The sequence below is a fragment of the Meles meles genome, chromosome X, assembly GCF_922984935.1.
Source record: "Meles meles chromosome X, mMelMel3.1 paternal haplotype, whole genome shotgun sequence".
NCBI classification, from domain to species: domain Eukaryota; kingdom Metazoa; phylum Chordata; class Mammalia; order Carnivora; family Mustelidae; genus Meles; species Meles meles.
Window position 1 is genome coordinate 83,396,372 of NC_060087.1, and position 14,951 is coordinate 83,411,322.

General features: G+C 37.3%; 1 protein-coding gene across 1 annotated transcript in view; it reads left to right on the forward strand.

The window, feature by feature from the left end:
- The window catches only part of CENPI (centromere protein I), a 90,170-nt gene extending 81,936 nt beyond the window's left edge, over positions 1–8,234 (forward strand). The window contains exons 20-21 of the mRNA XM_045994486.1: positions 4,539–4,580; positions 5,280–8,234. Of these exons, the coding sequence (XP_045850442.1) occupies positions 4,539–4,580; positions 5,280–5,381 (144 nt within the window). The 3' untranslated portion in view covers positions 5,382–8,234. The remainder of the gene's footprint in view (positions 1–4,538; positions 4,581–5,279) is intronic.
- Positions 8,235–14,951: the final 6,717 nt, after the last annotated feature.

Here is a 14,951-nt window from a genome sequence, read left to right on the forward strand (position 1 = left end):
ACCAAGTAGTGCAATTGCTGGGTTGTAGGGTAGCTCTATTTTTAATGTCCTGAGGAACATCCATGCTGTTTTCCAGAGTGGCTCTATCAGCTTGCATTCCCACCAACAGTGTAAGAGGGTTCCCCTTTCTCCACAACCACTTCAACATTTGTTGTGTCCTGCCTTGTCATAACCATTCTAACTGGTGTAAGGTGGTAACATTTTCTTTCCTCTAGCTTACTCTATTGTAAGAATACAGTATATAATGCATATAAAGTATGTGCTTATCAATTATTTATGTTATTGGCCAGGCTTCTGGCCAACAGGCTGTCAGTAGTTAAATTTTTGAGGAGCCAAAGTTATACACAGATTTTTGACTACACCAGGGTTGGCACCCCAACTGCACGTAATTCAAGGGTTACCTGTACTTTCTTCTTACTTTGGGTTTAGTTTGCTTTCCCTTTTCTAGTTTCTTGAAGCAGTACGTTAGGTTGTTGAATTGAGATCATCCTTCAGAGACTTTAAATGCTGGGTTTTAAAAAATAGTCTTTGCCAAGTTTTCTCATTTTCTGGGGAGTGGGTCCACAGAACTCATGATTTCATCCTGGAAGTAAAACTCTATGTGGACACTTTTTATCATAAAAGCAACCACATTCAGTTTCTTGAATATCCTTCTGTAGACATACTGCATATTTCTGTGTAAATGATCTTTTACAACACTATATACCATATTTACTTTTCTGCCTCTTGAATTTTTGACTTAATGTCTAGACTTTTGTTTCATTTTTGTGTGTAAAGGGCTGCCTCATTCTTTTTGATGTCTCCATAGTATTCTCTCTTATGAATCTATGTTAAAGTTAAGCATGTAAGTTGAGCATTTAAGCTGTTTCTAGTTCTTTTATGAAATTGTGCCCTAATGAATATTCTTCAACCATATACATCATTTCATACATATATAAGTGTGGATAAAATTGCTCTAAGTGGAATTATTTTCAAAGTGTATATCTTTTTTATTTTGTTGGGTGTCCTTAAACATTAGCTTTTACGGGCACCTGGGTGGCTCAGTTGGTTAAGTGTCTGCCTTCAGCTTGGGTTATGATCTCAGGGTCCTGGGATTGAGACCTGTGTTGGGCTCCCTGCTCAGTGGGAGTCTGCTTCTCCCTCTCCTTGGACCCCTCCCCCTACTCATGCTCTTTGTCTCTCCTCTCTCTCAAATAAGTAAAAATCTTTTAAAAAAACCCAGATTTTAGTTTTTAGTAGAAGTTATTCGAATTTACATTACTGCTAACAATGATTGATTTGTTGGTTTCTCCATACCCTGTCAACGTGGTTGCATCCAGTTCTTTTTTTTTTTTAAGATTTTATTTATTTATTTGACAGATAGAGATCATAAGTAGACAGAGAGGCAGGCAGAGAGAGAGAGAGGGAAGCAGGCTTCTCACTGAGCAGAGAGCCCAATGCGGGACTCGATCCCAGGACCCTGAGATCATGACCCGAGCCGAAGGCGGCAGCTTAACCCACTGAGCCACCCAGGCGCCCCTGCATCCAGTTCTTAATTGGTAAAGCCTGTAATGAATTACATATAGAGTGGGATTTTCATAAATGAAATAATTTTTCTTATAGACTGTGTATGTGTGTTAGAAGACTCAGTCTCTAAAGTAGAAAATACCAACTTGAACATAGGTAAGCAGGCTCATTTTGGGGGGATCAGGAATTGATTGATATATTCTTTTAAATCAAAAAACAGTTTTTAAAATGTTTAAGGAAGGTTAGTTCTGACTGGAAGTTGTAAATTCTAGTAGCATAGAGCACATTTGGCAAAATGTGAAACTGCCATTTTTGTAACTGATGATGTTTCTGTATGGTTCTGAAAATGCTAGGTTTTAAATGTCACGCTGTGTTTTAGAAGTGTGCTTTTTGAACTCTTGTCGCCAGCTACTGCTAAGTATCTTACCTTCAAGATGGTAAAAATAACCTCTGATACCATGGCAATATGATTTAATGCTGACATTTTTACTTTATGGAATTTTAACATTGTAAATACTTCAAACTAGTCAGCTTTTTAGGGATAATTTAGTAAATTTAATTTGGCCAATCCATTCTTAGTATCAAAGAGCTCTCCACTCAGTTAATGAGTCAAAATATTTTGAACATTTGTAGAGCCTACATTTCAGGAAATTCTGAAGCTCTAGATTTTATTATCATAATAACCTTTGAATCAGTAGTTGTTTCTTTATTCATTCAACAAATATTTATTTATTTTGTATTCACTATGCTTTTCAAACTGGGAATATAGTCCCTAAGAAGACATACCATCTCTGCCCAAATGGAGTTTATATTCAAATAAGAACAAATAGTAAACCAGTAATGAAATAAGTAAACATGATAATTTTGAATTTTGAGAAATGCTATGAAGGATATAAACAGGGTAGGGTAAGAGGAGGAGTAACTGAGGAGTTGCCAGGAATGGGTGTTCAAGAAAGGTTTTGAGGAGGTGGCATTTGGTCTAAGATTTCTTCTAAAAGATGAGAATAAGTCAGCTGAAGAATGGCTGGAATAAGAATATTCTAGGTGGTGGAAATGGTACAGTGGCTCAAGGAGTTCAAGGCAAAAAAAGGGAGGCCAGTATGGCTTATAGCTAAAGGAACAAGAGTGAGAATGGGATGAAATAAGATGGCAGAGATTCAGGGGCTGTCTCTCTTATAGATCTGTTGGGAGTGCTGGGAAACAATTGAAAATTTTTAAAGCAAAGTCATAATATGGTCCTAGTTTATGATCTATAGAGATCAATTTGGCTTTTTTTGGGGAGGATAGAGTTATAAGAGGCCCAAGTGACTGCAGGGGCACCAGTTAGACTGTTGGTAGAGTCTAGACAAGAGATACTGGTAGAGATTTGTATAAATGTGGTGGTAGTGGAATGGATGGAATTGGACTGACTTGAGATATATTGCAGAGGTAGAACAGACAGGACTTAATGAATGGCTTCTTTAGAAGTAGGAGGCAAACCATAAGAGACGCTGAACTTGAGGAAACTGGGAGACAGGCATTAAGGAGGGTCCTTGATGTAATGAACACTGAGTGTTATATGCAACTGATAAATCACTAAATTCTACCTCTGAAACCAGTAAAAAAGTAGGAATGAAGAAAAGGACTTCTAAGTTTTTTTAATTGAGCAACTAGGTAGATGGTGTTTCCATGTATTAAGAAGAGGAATACTAATGAAAGAACAGAAGAGGTTATTTTGGTTTGGGAGTAGGGCAAGTTGAGACTCAAGTTCTCTTTTGACCTTAAGTTTGAGATTCCTGATAGACATCCAGGAAGTCTACATATAGGCAGTTTGAAGCTGGGCTTGGAGTTCAGGTGAGAAGTTGGAACTAGAGAAATAAATATGGAATTCATAAGCATGGAGTATATTTAATCAGTAAAACCACATGTTCTTTTCACTTTCTAACTTCTCAGAGATCAGGATGCATCTTGCGATATCAGCCAGGGAGCAATGAAAATATAGTTGTCATTTGCTGTTTTTCAGTGCACCCAGGCAGATTGCCAGAATCAGACCTTGCAGGATGGTTGTCACCAGGTTGGGGAAAAAACTTGGAGAAAATATTGGAACACTCTTTTAAGCCTCAAAAACCAAAACCAAATGTCTTAGAGGAAGAGGGGAAGGAAGCAGTATATCATACATGTTATGGACTTTCCTTGAAGCAGGAACCAAAAGTAGGTTAGGTTTATGTAATTGGGACCCCAACACTACTATCTTTTAAGAAATGTTGCATTGCTAACACTCTGGCAGTAAAGATGATATTGTGTGAAAAAACATAGTTATCTACAGCTCTTGAGTAGAAAAGTAATTCAGAAGAGTAGAACTCCAAATGTAAAATTTTAGAAATACTTTCACTACTTAATTTTGTTTATATTTACCATTTCATGTTTATAAAAATGATGTATGATCAAAATCTGCCTACATCTAAAACTCAATCATAGTAAAATAAAAAATTCTAAGTGTCAAGAACATATTATGTTATACATAGCTTAATAGGCCTAGTTTATTCTTAGGAATATATAAAAAATGTTTGTTTTAGAACTGATGACTTTTCATTGAAATACAGTGGGTGATAATTAAAGATGGGAAATAAATGGGATCAACTAGGTCTGAGTTTTCATAATCACTTTTTATAGAATCTACTGTGTACACAGACTGCCTTACCAGATGTCCTCCTCATGCTTCAAAACTCAGTTCAGGTATCCTTTACCTCAGAAGATGCCTTCTCTAACATCTTTTATCTTCATTCTAGTGGCTGAGTAGATTTTGAGGCCATAAATTAGCAAAATGGTACTCACTTTATTCACTGTAATCTTATTTTTCTTCTGTTTGTGCTAGTAGGAAGCAATGTAGAAGGTTATTGTGAATGTTTACTCAAAAGGAATGCTGGAGTGATAGTAGGAATAAAATGTAGCAAATGAATCAGACAGTGAAGAGCCATCTTAATTTTCTGGTAATCTTTGGTAACCAAACATTTTCATCTCCTATCTCCCCACTTTTTTTGTTGTTTTTTAAGGAATGGCCAGAAGAAAGGACAGTAAGCGTGAGCTCTATTCGGGTAAATAAATTTATATTCATCATGTTCAGGGATTTACTATAGCTTCATTTCATCAAAAAATTTATACTTTTCCTTTCCCCCAGTCTTAAGCCTATTGCCTCCACAAAGTCAAAGTGAAATGTTTGCCTCCTGAAGTATTTCCAGTGACTTTTATATGAATTTGTTGGCACATACCCTCTACAGTCTTCTCTAAGATAGAACTATTCACAGTTTGACTCTTGCTTTTGGATCTGTGCATTGTCTTATTTTATAGTACAGTTGCATGTATTCAAAGTGTGACTGCAATGAGGGTGATTTAACAAAACCTAACACAGTTGTCTCATTATTATAAAAACTCTGCTGTGTACATATTTAATGAAGGTAGTAATATAATAACTTCTGCTCCTGTGTTATCCATTTTAGATGTTGAATTTCTAGAACATGGGGATGATGACCCATTTCCATTTCATAGTACTTGTTCAGTTGAACAGCTAAAATTTTTGCCAGTATAATAAAAGGAATGTTTAACCCTTAAAGTTTGGGTACTTTCTGGTTTGGATGTCACTTTAGTGCCTGAGTTCCAGTTAGGAACCTGGCCCTTCTCAGCTAACTCCTGGTATGTGCATTCAGGACATTGGGAACTTTTCCTAGGGAAAGAAGAGGTAGAGAATAAGCATAGTAAATATTTGATGAGTAATTTTCCCTTTTTTGTGCCTACAGGGAAAGAAATGGAACTGGTATTTGGACTATTTATTTTCAGAGGGGTTACAAGGCTTGAAACTTTTCATAAGAAGTAGTATTCATCATTCTTCTGTACCCTGATCAGAGAGCTTAAACTGCAGCATCAACATTAAGCGAATTTTGACTGAAACGAAATGACCACACCGGACTAAATTCTTTTCCTTGTTGCTAGAGAGGCCAAGTGGTTCAACTTGAGTTTCCATAATCTTTGCATCAGTAGATTACCATCCTCAAGGAGTACTTGGACTGTCCTTCTATGCATGCCCCCAGGAGAGCCTCAGTGTGGCTAACTTTATTTTTCAGGATCTAGATTCTTTAGCCCACTAGTAAAAAATGACTTCATAATCAGGCTCTGCCTTCCACCAAATTATACGTAGATATAACTGTTATGTGACAGGATTTCTCACATTCTTGTGGACTGTAAGTTGCATTGATGGAAGAGAGCAGGTAATATATAGTGGCAGTTGAGCCACAGACATGCTCAGGCAAAATGCCTTGCCTCTGAAACCTCTGGGGATATTGCCATTTTCCTTATTGTAAACAACAGTGTTAGCATCAAGTTAACAGGATATAACATTTCTAACTCTAACTTGTTGGTAGCTTCTGGGCCTTCGCTAGTAGCAATTTGATAAGAGAAGGAAGTGGAGAGGATTGCGGGATAATCTAAAATGTTCCTATTTAGTCCAGTTTGATTTCAGAAAACTATACTATTTTGTGTGTGTATGTATATGTTATATGCCCATTATTAAGTGGTCAGGCCCAAGTAAACAGACTTTATTTTCAGGGATAATTCTGAAGCTTTAAAAAATTTTTTACGGTAGCTAGAATATTTTGCTGAAAATTCAGCCTCACTACTACCGAATAACTTCTCTCCTAGTAAAATTCATATCATTTGAGAGAAATTAAGCTGATTTTACTTTAGTTTTTAAGGGCACATTCTTATGGTTCTTGTTTTTCCTTTAAAGCAAAACAAAACTCTATATTATTAGGTAGTGTTCAGACTAGAATCCCATTCATTTTTTGACTCAATACATATTTATCTAGCTTACTGTGTGGCAGATATTCTTTTGTGTGCTAGTTGTATAGCTGTGACCAATACAAAGTACTGCTTTTGTAGATTTACTACATCCTTTTGGAAAAGTCAGACAATAAAAATATAAGCAAAAATATAGTATGAGGTGCTATAAGGAAGAAGCAAGGAGTAGGGGCAGAATATTGAGAGGGTTGCTACTTTAAGGCCTGTTTGAGGAGGTGACCTATGCAGAAGCCCTAATGAAATAAGTGTATGAGCCATGTGAAAATTTGGGGAAAGAGCGCTCTGGGCAGAGGTAAAGGCAAGTTGTAAAAGGCTTAAAAATGATAACTTAGTTGGCATGTTTGTGGACTAGCAGAGAGGCCAGTAAGGTTACAATACAGTAATTAAAAGAGAAGAGTGGTAAGAATGAAATAGGAGAGAAACCAGAGAGTAGTTCATGATGTGTTATGGATAGATAATAGGGAGCCATTAGAAGGATTGAGAGCAGAGTGATATACTTTGATTTACCTGTATGGAGCTGTAGTTTGAAGGTTAGATCGAAGAAGATTAAGGGTTAAAGCAGAGAGACCAGTTAAGTTATTAGAGTTCTAGGCAAGAGTCTTTGACTAGTGTGGTAGATGATGAGGAGGTAGTTGGAGAGTGGATTTAGGTTCTACTTTAAACGTAGAGAAGATAGGATCTGCTGTTAGCTTGGATATGAAAAGAGGGAAAGAGAGGAGTAAAGGGTAACTCCTAGGTTTCTGACATCCTGGCATACTGGAGGAGGAACATATTTGGAGGGGTGTGGATTCAGAAGCTCTGTTTTGGCCATATTAGGTTGGAGGTGCTGAGTGGACAGGTGATATCTGGGCCTAGAGTTCAGGGTACATATTGGGACTGGCAAAATTAATTTGGGCATCATTAGTGAATAGCCATGACATCTTAGATCACTTAGTGCAGCTAGAAAAAAGAAGATAAAGACAGCAATGAACTGAGTCCTGTTGTGTAAGCCAACATTAGGAAGTAGAAGAAAAAAGGAGGAACCTACAAAAGACTGAGAAAGACCCACCAGTGGCTAGAAGAAAGTGAGAAGACTGGTTGTGCTGGAAGCCAAGTGAAAAAAGTGTTTTGAACAAGAGAGGAAGTATTTATTGGTGTGGAATGTTGCCTATATACCTAGGTAAAAAACTTTTAGCTGCTTTGAAGTAAATGTGATAGTGTCCCCAATAGATAACCTTTCTCACTTAGAGAGTTCTCTTTCGTTTTTAAGTTTGCAATCCAAATAACTTTCCATATTGTTATTCAGAACACAATATTTTGGTCGTTAAGATCAAGTGGAACTTTCATTTGTGAGAAGGATTTGATTATTTTTCATGAAATTTAATCCCCAACAATCTTCCAGTCATGGAAGAAATTTCTAAACCTAAGTTTTTGTTCCAGGGAGAAAATGTTTTTCCTTTATGTTTGTCTTTTTGTTCAGTAATCATTTCCTGGGTTCTTTTCTGTTCATATTCTTCTCTTGATCCAGTTTTTGACCCACTTAAGATTAGATGTGCAAATAAGCCAAATCTAGTTATTTAAAAACTCATTTTTGAAGGCTGTTCGTGGCAAAGGAAAAAAAGATTTAAATAAGAAAAGCTATTTTGCTTTAGAGCAAATGTTGCCTAGAAAAGAAAAAGAAAATTTGATTTATTATCCCAATTATAGAAAGAATTCTTTCTTTACCTAGTATTTCTATAAAATTGTTGATGTTATAAATATTGACTTAATAATGTTCAATACTATGTTGCTGTTAGATTTCTAACATTTTTGGGGCACCTGGGTGACTCAGTCTGTTAAGCAACTCCCTTTGGCCTGGGTTGTGATCTCAGTCAGGATCCTGGGATCTAGCCCCAGTTGGGCTCTCAGCTCAACGGGGAGTCTGCTTCTTACTCTCCTCTGTACTCTCCCCCTCTCAAATAAATAAAATCTTAAAAAAAATTTCTAATATTTTATTTTTCTTTTTATTATAACTTCTTCCTCTTGATCTTAAGGATAATGTAGAAAGAAAAATAGATAAGTCTTTGGTGTCTCACATAAAATTTGCAGACATTCTTTACATCAGATACATTTTATATCACACAATGGTTTACTAGAAATAAGAAAAAAATATTCTCTAAAATTGGTATTATATTGGGGCACGTGGGTGGCTCAGTCAGTTGAGCATCTGACTCTTGATTTTGGCTCAGGTCATGATCTCAGGGTTGTGAGATTGAGCCCTGCCTTGGGCACCCTGCTTAGTGGGGAGTCTGCTTCTCTCCTTCTCCCTCGCTCTGCTCTGTGTTCCTTCTTTTCCCCCCTGCACTCCTCTCCCCACTTGCACCTCTCTCTCACATAAATAAATCTTTAAAAAATAAAATTGATATTTTAAAAATTTCTTTTCAATTGATACAACTTTATTTCATTTATTTTTTAATGTAGAAAGACTATATTTTTGTCATGTAAAAACATTCTATTTTTATAAAGATGGCTACTATGGACTGAGTGTTTATTTTTCCCAAATTCAGACTTTGAAGCCCTGACCCCTAATGTGATAGTATTTGGAGGTGGGACCTTTGGGAGGTAATTAGGTCATGAGGGTGGAGCCCTCATCAATGGGATTAGTACCTTTATAGGAAGAGACAAGAGAGATACTGATCTTTCTCTCCCACCATGTGAGAATACTGCAAAAAGGTAACTAAGTACAAACTAGAAATAGGGCTCTCACCAGAACCTGTCCATGTTGGCACCCCGATCTTTGGACTTCCAGCCTCCGGAATTGTGAGAAGTAAATTTGCTTTTTGAGTCACTCAGTCTATGGTATTTTATTATAGCTGCCTGATCTAAGACAATGGCCAACAATGTTTAACAGAATATATTGTAGACCTGAATCATCAATGTTTTATTTTTATAATACTCAGAAAAGATGTCTTCCCAAAGAGCATAGTAAGTACCTGTGAATTAAAGTTCACTTTTAAGTATATAACAGGAAAGCAAGTTTTTTTCAATTTTTGAGGAGGAATATTAGCTTATCTAACTCGATTTGGTGCATAGAGCTGAAGGCTGGATGTTAAGGAGTCCTTTCATTGCTTCTAGTTCTAGGTTTATCATTAATGAATTGTGTGACCTTGGAAGTCACTTAAGTACTTTGCCTCTTGATTCCCTTTTTGGTAAAATTTAGATTCTAATGTCTGTATTTCAAAGATTTGGCATATAAAATGATAGAAAATCTGTGAAATTTCATTGAAAAGCCATAAAGGGGAAAAAGATAGAAAAGTTTTTCCTACCTTTGAAGTATATCAATTCAAAGAATAATAGAATGTAATTGAAGACTGTCCCAGAAGGTAGTAGCTCACTGAAGTAATACACATTTTTCTGTACTTTACTTCTGATTGAACAGAGTTGCCTGAGCCTTTCTGGAAAAAGTGCTGAACATATGAATAAGCATTTATTAAAAAATTTGACATCCTGGTTATTTATGAGTATTCCAGCTCTGGATACAATAACACTTAATATCACATGAAATTGAACAAGACTGCAATTTTTATGTTTTACTTTCTCCTTGTATCTATTTGTAGACAATTTTCTGTTACCTGAGGTAATGAGAGAAGATAGTATACAATTTTTAAAATTAGATAGTACTTTTAGCTTTAAAAAATTAGAAATGAATCACTTTTCTATTTACAATCAACTTTGTAGGTAGGTTAAATTCGCAAATGTGATCACCAGTTTCTGCAGTCAGTTGAAAATTAAAATGGGGAGGTTTTGTGGATGGCAATGTGAAGGGTTCTGTGGAACTCCCCAGAGCACTATCTCATTGGCCAAAATTAGAAAGACTAATCATTCAAAGTTTCTGGAGAATAATAAAAGGATTTATAACAAAATAAGGACCATTTATTCAAAATCTACAGAATTCAGTAAAAATAGTGGTAGGCTATAATATCTGAAGTAGAGGCAACTTCCATTCCCTCACCCAACTCTGTTTCAGGAGAGGTATTCTAGGAGGCTTAGAAGCCAATCAGCAGCTCCTGTCAGCCCCAGATACTGTTCTGTAATACAGAGCTTCTGTGAGGGTGGGGTCAGAGAAAACCTCAAAGACTGGCAACATGCTGGCCCTGGCCTGAGGAGCCTGACTTTTTTTGGATAGTGGAGCAATTCATGCCTTAAAGGAATTGTTCAAAATAAAAATCAGCTAACAGCTACTAGGGGCCAGAAGCATAGTATGATACCAATAGAGGCAGATCAGAAAGAGACAGCAAAGGACTCCAGATGGTGTAGAATAATCTGCTCTTACCTAAGGCCACACTCTTAGGAGCACCTGAAGAGGAAACTGCTTTGCTATTAGCCCTTGGCTAAATGTGCAATAAACTTGCAAACTCCCTGTAATGTGAAAGTAGTCTCCAAGCCACACAGATCATACAGCAAAAAATGAAAACCTTCCTGGCTCAGGGGCTTCAGTACAACTCGGATCAATCAGTGACTAATGGCTAAACTGTAATGACCCACAGATGATCCTTAGGATGCCAGGCTTAAAGTTAAAAGCAAGAGAAAATCCAAACAGGAAAAGTAAAGGCTGCATACTGTGGAGAAGCAGACTTCACAGAATTATTATAGCCAAGTTACTAAACAACAGCAATAAACCCCGGAGTAGAGACAGTCAGTATCCAGAGTTGCTACAATATAGTATCTGAACTGTTCAGTTATAAGAGGCAAAGAAACAGGAACATGTGACCCATACACAGGAAAGAAAGAAATTTCCTTTGAGGGCATCAGATGCTGAACTTGGTGGACAAGGACTTCAAAGCAGCTATTATAAATACATCTAAAGAACTTCAGCCATGTTTAAATAATAAAAAAGACTATGTGACATGAAAAAAGAAACTATGAGTAAAGCATAGAATGCATACACACACACCCCAAATGAAAATTCTGGACTTGAAAAGAGTGAAGAAAAATGAACAGAACCTTAGAGAAAGTGGTGCACCATTAAGCACACAAACACAGTCATAATGGGTATACCAGACAAAGAAACAAAGGGACAAAAAAAATATTAGAATAAATAATGGCTGATAATGTGTCAAATTTGATTAAAACAATCTATGTATTCAATAAACTCAAGGGAATACAGCAAATTAGACCCAGCCACATGAAAAGGATTATACTCCATGCCCAACTGGGATCTATCTCAGTCATGCAAGGTTGGTTAACATCAATGTAATCAAAACTGTTTAAGCTCAGTTGGTTAAGTGTCTGCCTTTGGCTCAGGTCATGATCCCAGGGTCCTGGGATCGAGTCCCACATTGGGCTCCCTGCTTAGCAGTGAGTCCTCTTCTCCCTCCCTTTGCGGGTCCCTGCTGCTTATGTGCTCTCTTGCTCTCTCTCTCTCTCTCTCAAAATCTTAAAACTGTTTAAAAATACATCTAATAAATGCAAAGACATCCCATGTTCATAGATCAGTAGACTTAATATTTAAGATAACAGTACTCCCCAAACTGATCTACAGTTTCAGTGCAAGCCCTATCAAAACCCAACCTGGTTCGCCTCCCCTCCCCAATGTCCATAGCCCCCCCCCTCCCAATCCCACCTCCCCCCAGCAACCCCCAGTTTGTTTTGTGAGATTAAGAGTCATTTATGGTTTGTCTCCCTCCCAATCCCATCTTGTTTCATTTATTCTTCTCCTATCCCCCTAACCCCCCATGTTGCTTCTCCATGTCCTCATATCAGACTATGGACTCTGAAAAACAACCTGAGGGTTTGAAGGGTCAGGGGTGGGAGCTTGGGGGAACAGGTGGTGGGTAATAGGGAGGGCACGTTTTGCATGGAGCACTGGGTGTTGTGCAAAAACAATGAATACTGTTACGCTGAAAAAAATAAAATGGGGAAAAAAAGAAACCAGGATCTAGTCAAGTATATAACAAATAGTATTAAAATCTAATAACTACGAAAAAAAAAAAAAAACCCAAGCTGGCATTTTTGCAGAAATTCATAAGCTGGTTCTGAAAATCAAATGGAAATAGGCCATGAACAAAATAATACTGAAAAAGAACAAAGTTGGAGACCTTATATTTCTCTATTTCAGACTTTGCTACAAGGCTACACTAATCAAGACGGTTGTACTAGCATAAGGATACACGTAGATTGATGGAATAGAATTCAGAGTCCAGAAGTAAACCCACTCATGTAAGGTCAGTTTGATTTCCAACAAGAATGCCAAGACAGTTAATGGGAAAAGAATAGTCTCAGGAAGTGGTACCAGAGAATTGGATATCCCCATGTGAAGGAATCTGGTTGGACCCCTATATCACATCACGGACAAAAGTTAATTCAAATGGATCAAAAACTAAAATTTAATATCTAAACCTGTAAAACTAGGGTGCCTGGATGTCTCAGTTGGTTAAGCATCTGCCTTTGGCACAGGTCATGATCTCAGGGTCCTGAGATCAAGTCCTGCATCAGGCTCACTGCTCAGTGAAGAGTCTACTTCTGCCCCTCCCCCTGCTTGTACGCTCACTTGCTCTCTCTCTCTCATGTGTGCATGCATACAAAAATTAAAAAATAGAAGTGTATGGGGGTCTGCTTCCCCCTCCCCCTCTGCCTGACTCTGTGCCTACTTGTGATCTCTCTCTCTCTGTCACATAAATAAAATAAGTAAATAAAATCTTTAAAAAAATGTAAAACAGACAAAAACTGTAAATCTTCATGACCTTGGTTAATGATTTTGTAGCTATGATTTAAAAAAAGCACAAACAATAAAGAAAAATTCATGAACTTCATCAAAATCAGAAACTTTGTTCTTTAAATGAGACCACCAAGAAAGTAAACAGAAAATGCACAGAATTGGGGCGCCTGGGTGGCTCAGTAGGTTAAGCCTCTGCCTTCACTGGCTTGGATCGTGATCTCAGGGTCCTAGGATCCAGCCCCACATTGGGCTCCCCGCTCAGCGGGGAGCCTGCTTCCCCCTCCCCTTCTGCCTGCCTCTCTGCTTACTTGTGATCTCTCTTTCTGTCAAATAAATAAATAAAACCTTTATTTAAAAAAAAGAAAATGCTCAGAATGGAAGGAAATATTTGTGAATCATATATCTGAGAAGTGTCTTGTATCTAGAATATATATGGAACTCTTACAATTCAGTAATAAAAAGACAACCCAATTAAAAACTGGACAAAATTTCCAGATAGATATTTCTCCCCAGAAAATCAGGAAATGGATAATAACAAAAAAATATGCTCAACATCATTAGTCATTAGGTAAATCCAAATCAAAACCACAATGAGATGCAACTTTACAACCATTAGGATGGCTATAATAAAAACAAGTGTGGATGTGCAGAAATTGAAACTCATACATTGCTGACTGGGCTATAAATGGTGTAGCCACTTTGAAATACAACTTGACAGTTCCTCAAAATTTTAAACGGAGATACTATATGACTAATTACACTTCTGAGTATATACCCAAAGGAAATGTAAGTATGTCCAAACAAAAATTTGTGCACAAATGTTCATATGCATAATGCTCTCAAATAGCATTATTTATAATAGCCAAACAGAGGAATCAATCCAAATGTCCAATTGATGAATGAATAAATAAAATACACTTTCCATATAATGGAATAGTATTTGGCCAAAAAAAGGGGGGAGAAATTGAAGAAGTGATACATACTATAGTATGGAAAAACCTCAAAAACTTATGTGAAGTGAAACAAAAGAGCATATATTGTATGGTTCTATGTATATGGCAATGTCAACAATAGGCAAATCTGTAAAGACAAAGTAAAATGGTTGTCTATAGGGCTGATGGGGAAAGGGAAGCAGTTAATGGGGAATACTATACATTGAACATATGTGTCCCCCCCCACCTCCCAAGTTCATATGCTGAAACCTAATCTCCAATGTGATATTTGGAGGTGGGGCTTTTAGGAGGTGATTAGGTCATGAGGGTGGTGCCCTTATGAGTGGGATAAGTGCCCTTATAAAGAGTCCCCAGAGGACTCCCTTGCTATTTTCATCCACTAAGGTTATAGCAAGAAGATGGCTGTCTATGAACAGCAGGAAGTGGACCCTTACCAGTCACTGAATCTGCCAGCAACTTAATTTTGGTCTTCCCAGCTTCCAGAATTGTGAGAAATAAATTTCTGTTGTTGCTGTTTATCTGTAACCCGGTCTGTGGTATTTTTTTCTAGCAGTCCCAATTGACTAAGACAGGGAGTGGCTGCTAATGGTTTATGACGTTTCTTTCTTTTTTTTTTTTAAGATTTTATTTATCCATTTGACAGAGAGAGATCACAAGTAGGCAGAGAGGCAGAGAGAGTGAGAGGGAAGCAGGCTCCCTGCTGAGCAGAGAGCCCGATGTGGGACTCGATCCCAGGACCCTGAGATCATGACCTGAGCTGAAGGCAGCAGCTTAAACCACTGAGCCACCCAGGCGCCCCATGACGTTTCTTTTTAAGATGATGGAAGTGTGTTCTTAACTCTGTGAATACAGTAAAAACCACTTAATTTTATGTAATTTTAAATGGATGAATTTTATCTTACTAAGTTATACCACCAAAGTTGTTTTGAAAAAATGTGTAAGGATGTTTCAAATCTGTTTTGGAAAAGGATGAGATGAGTAATCTT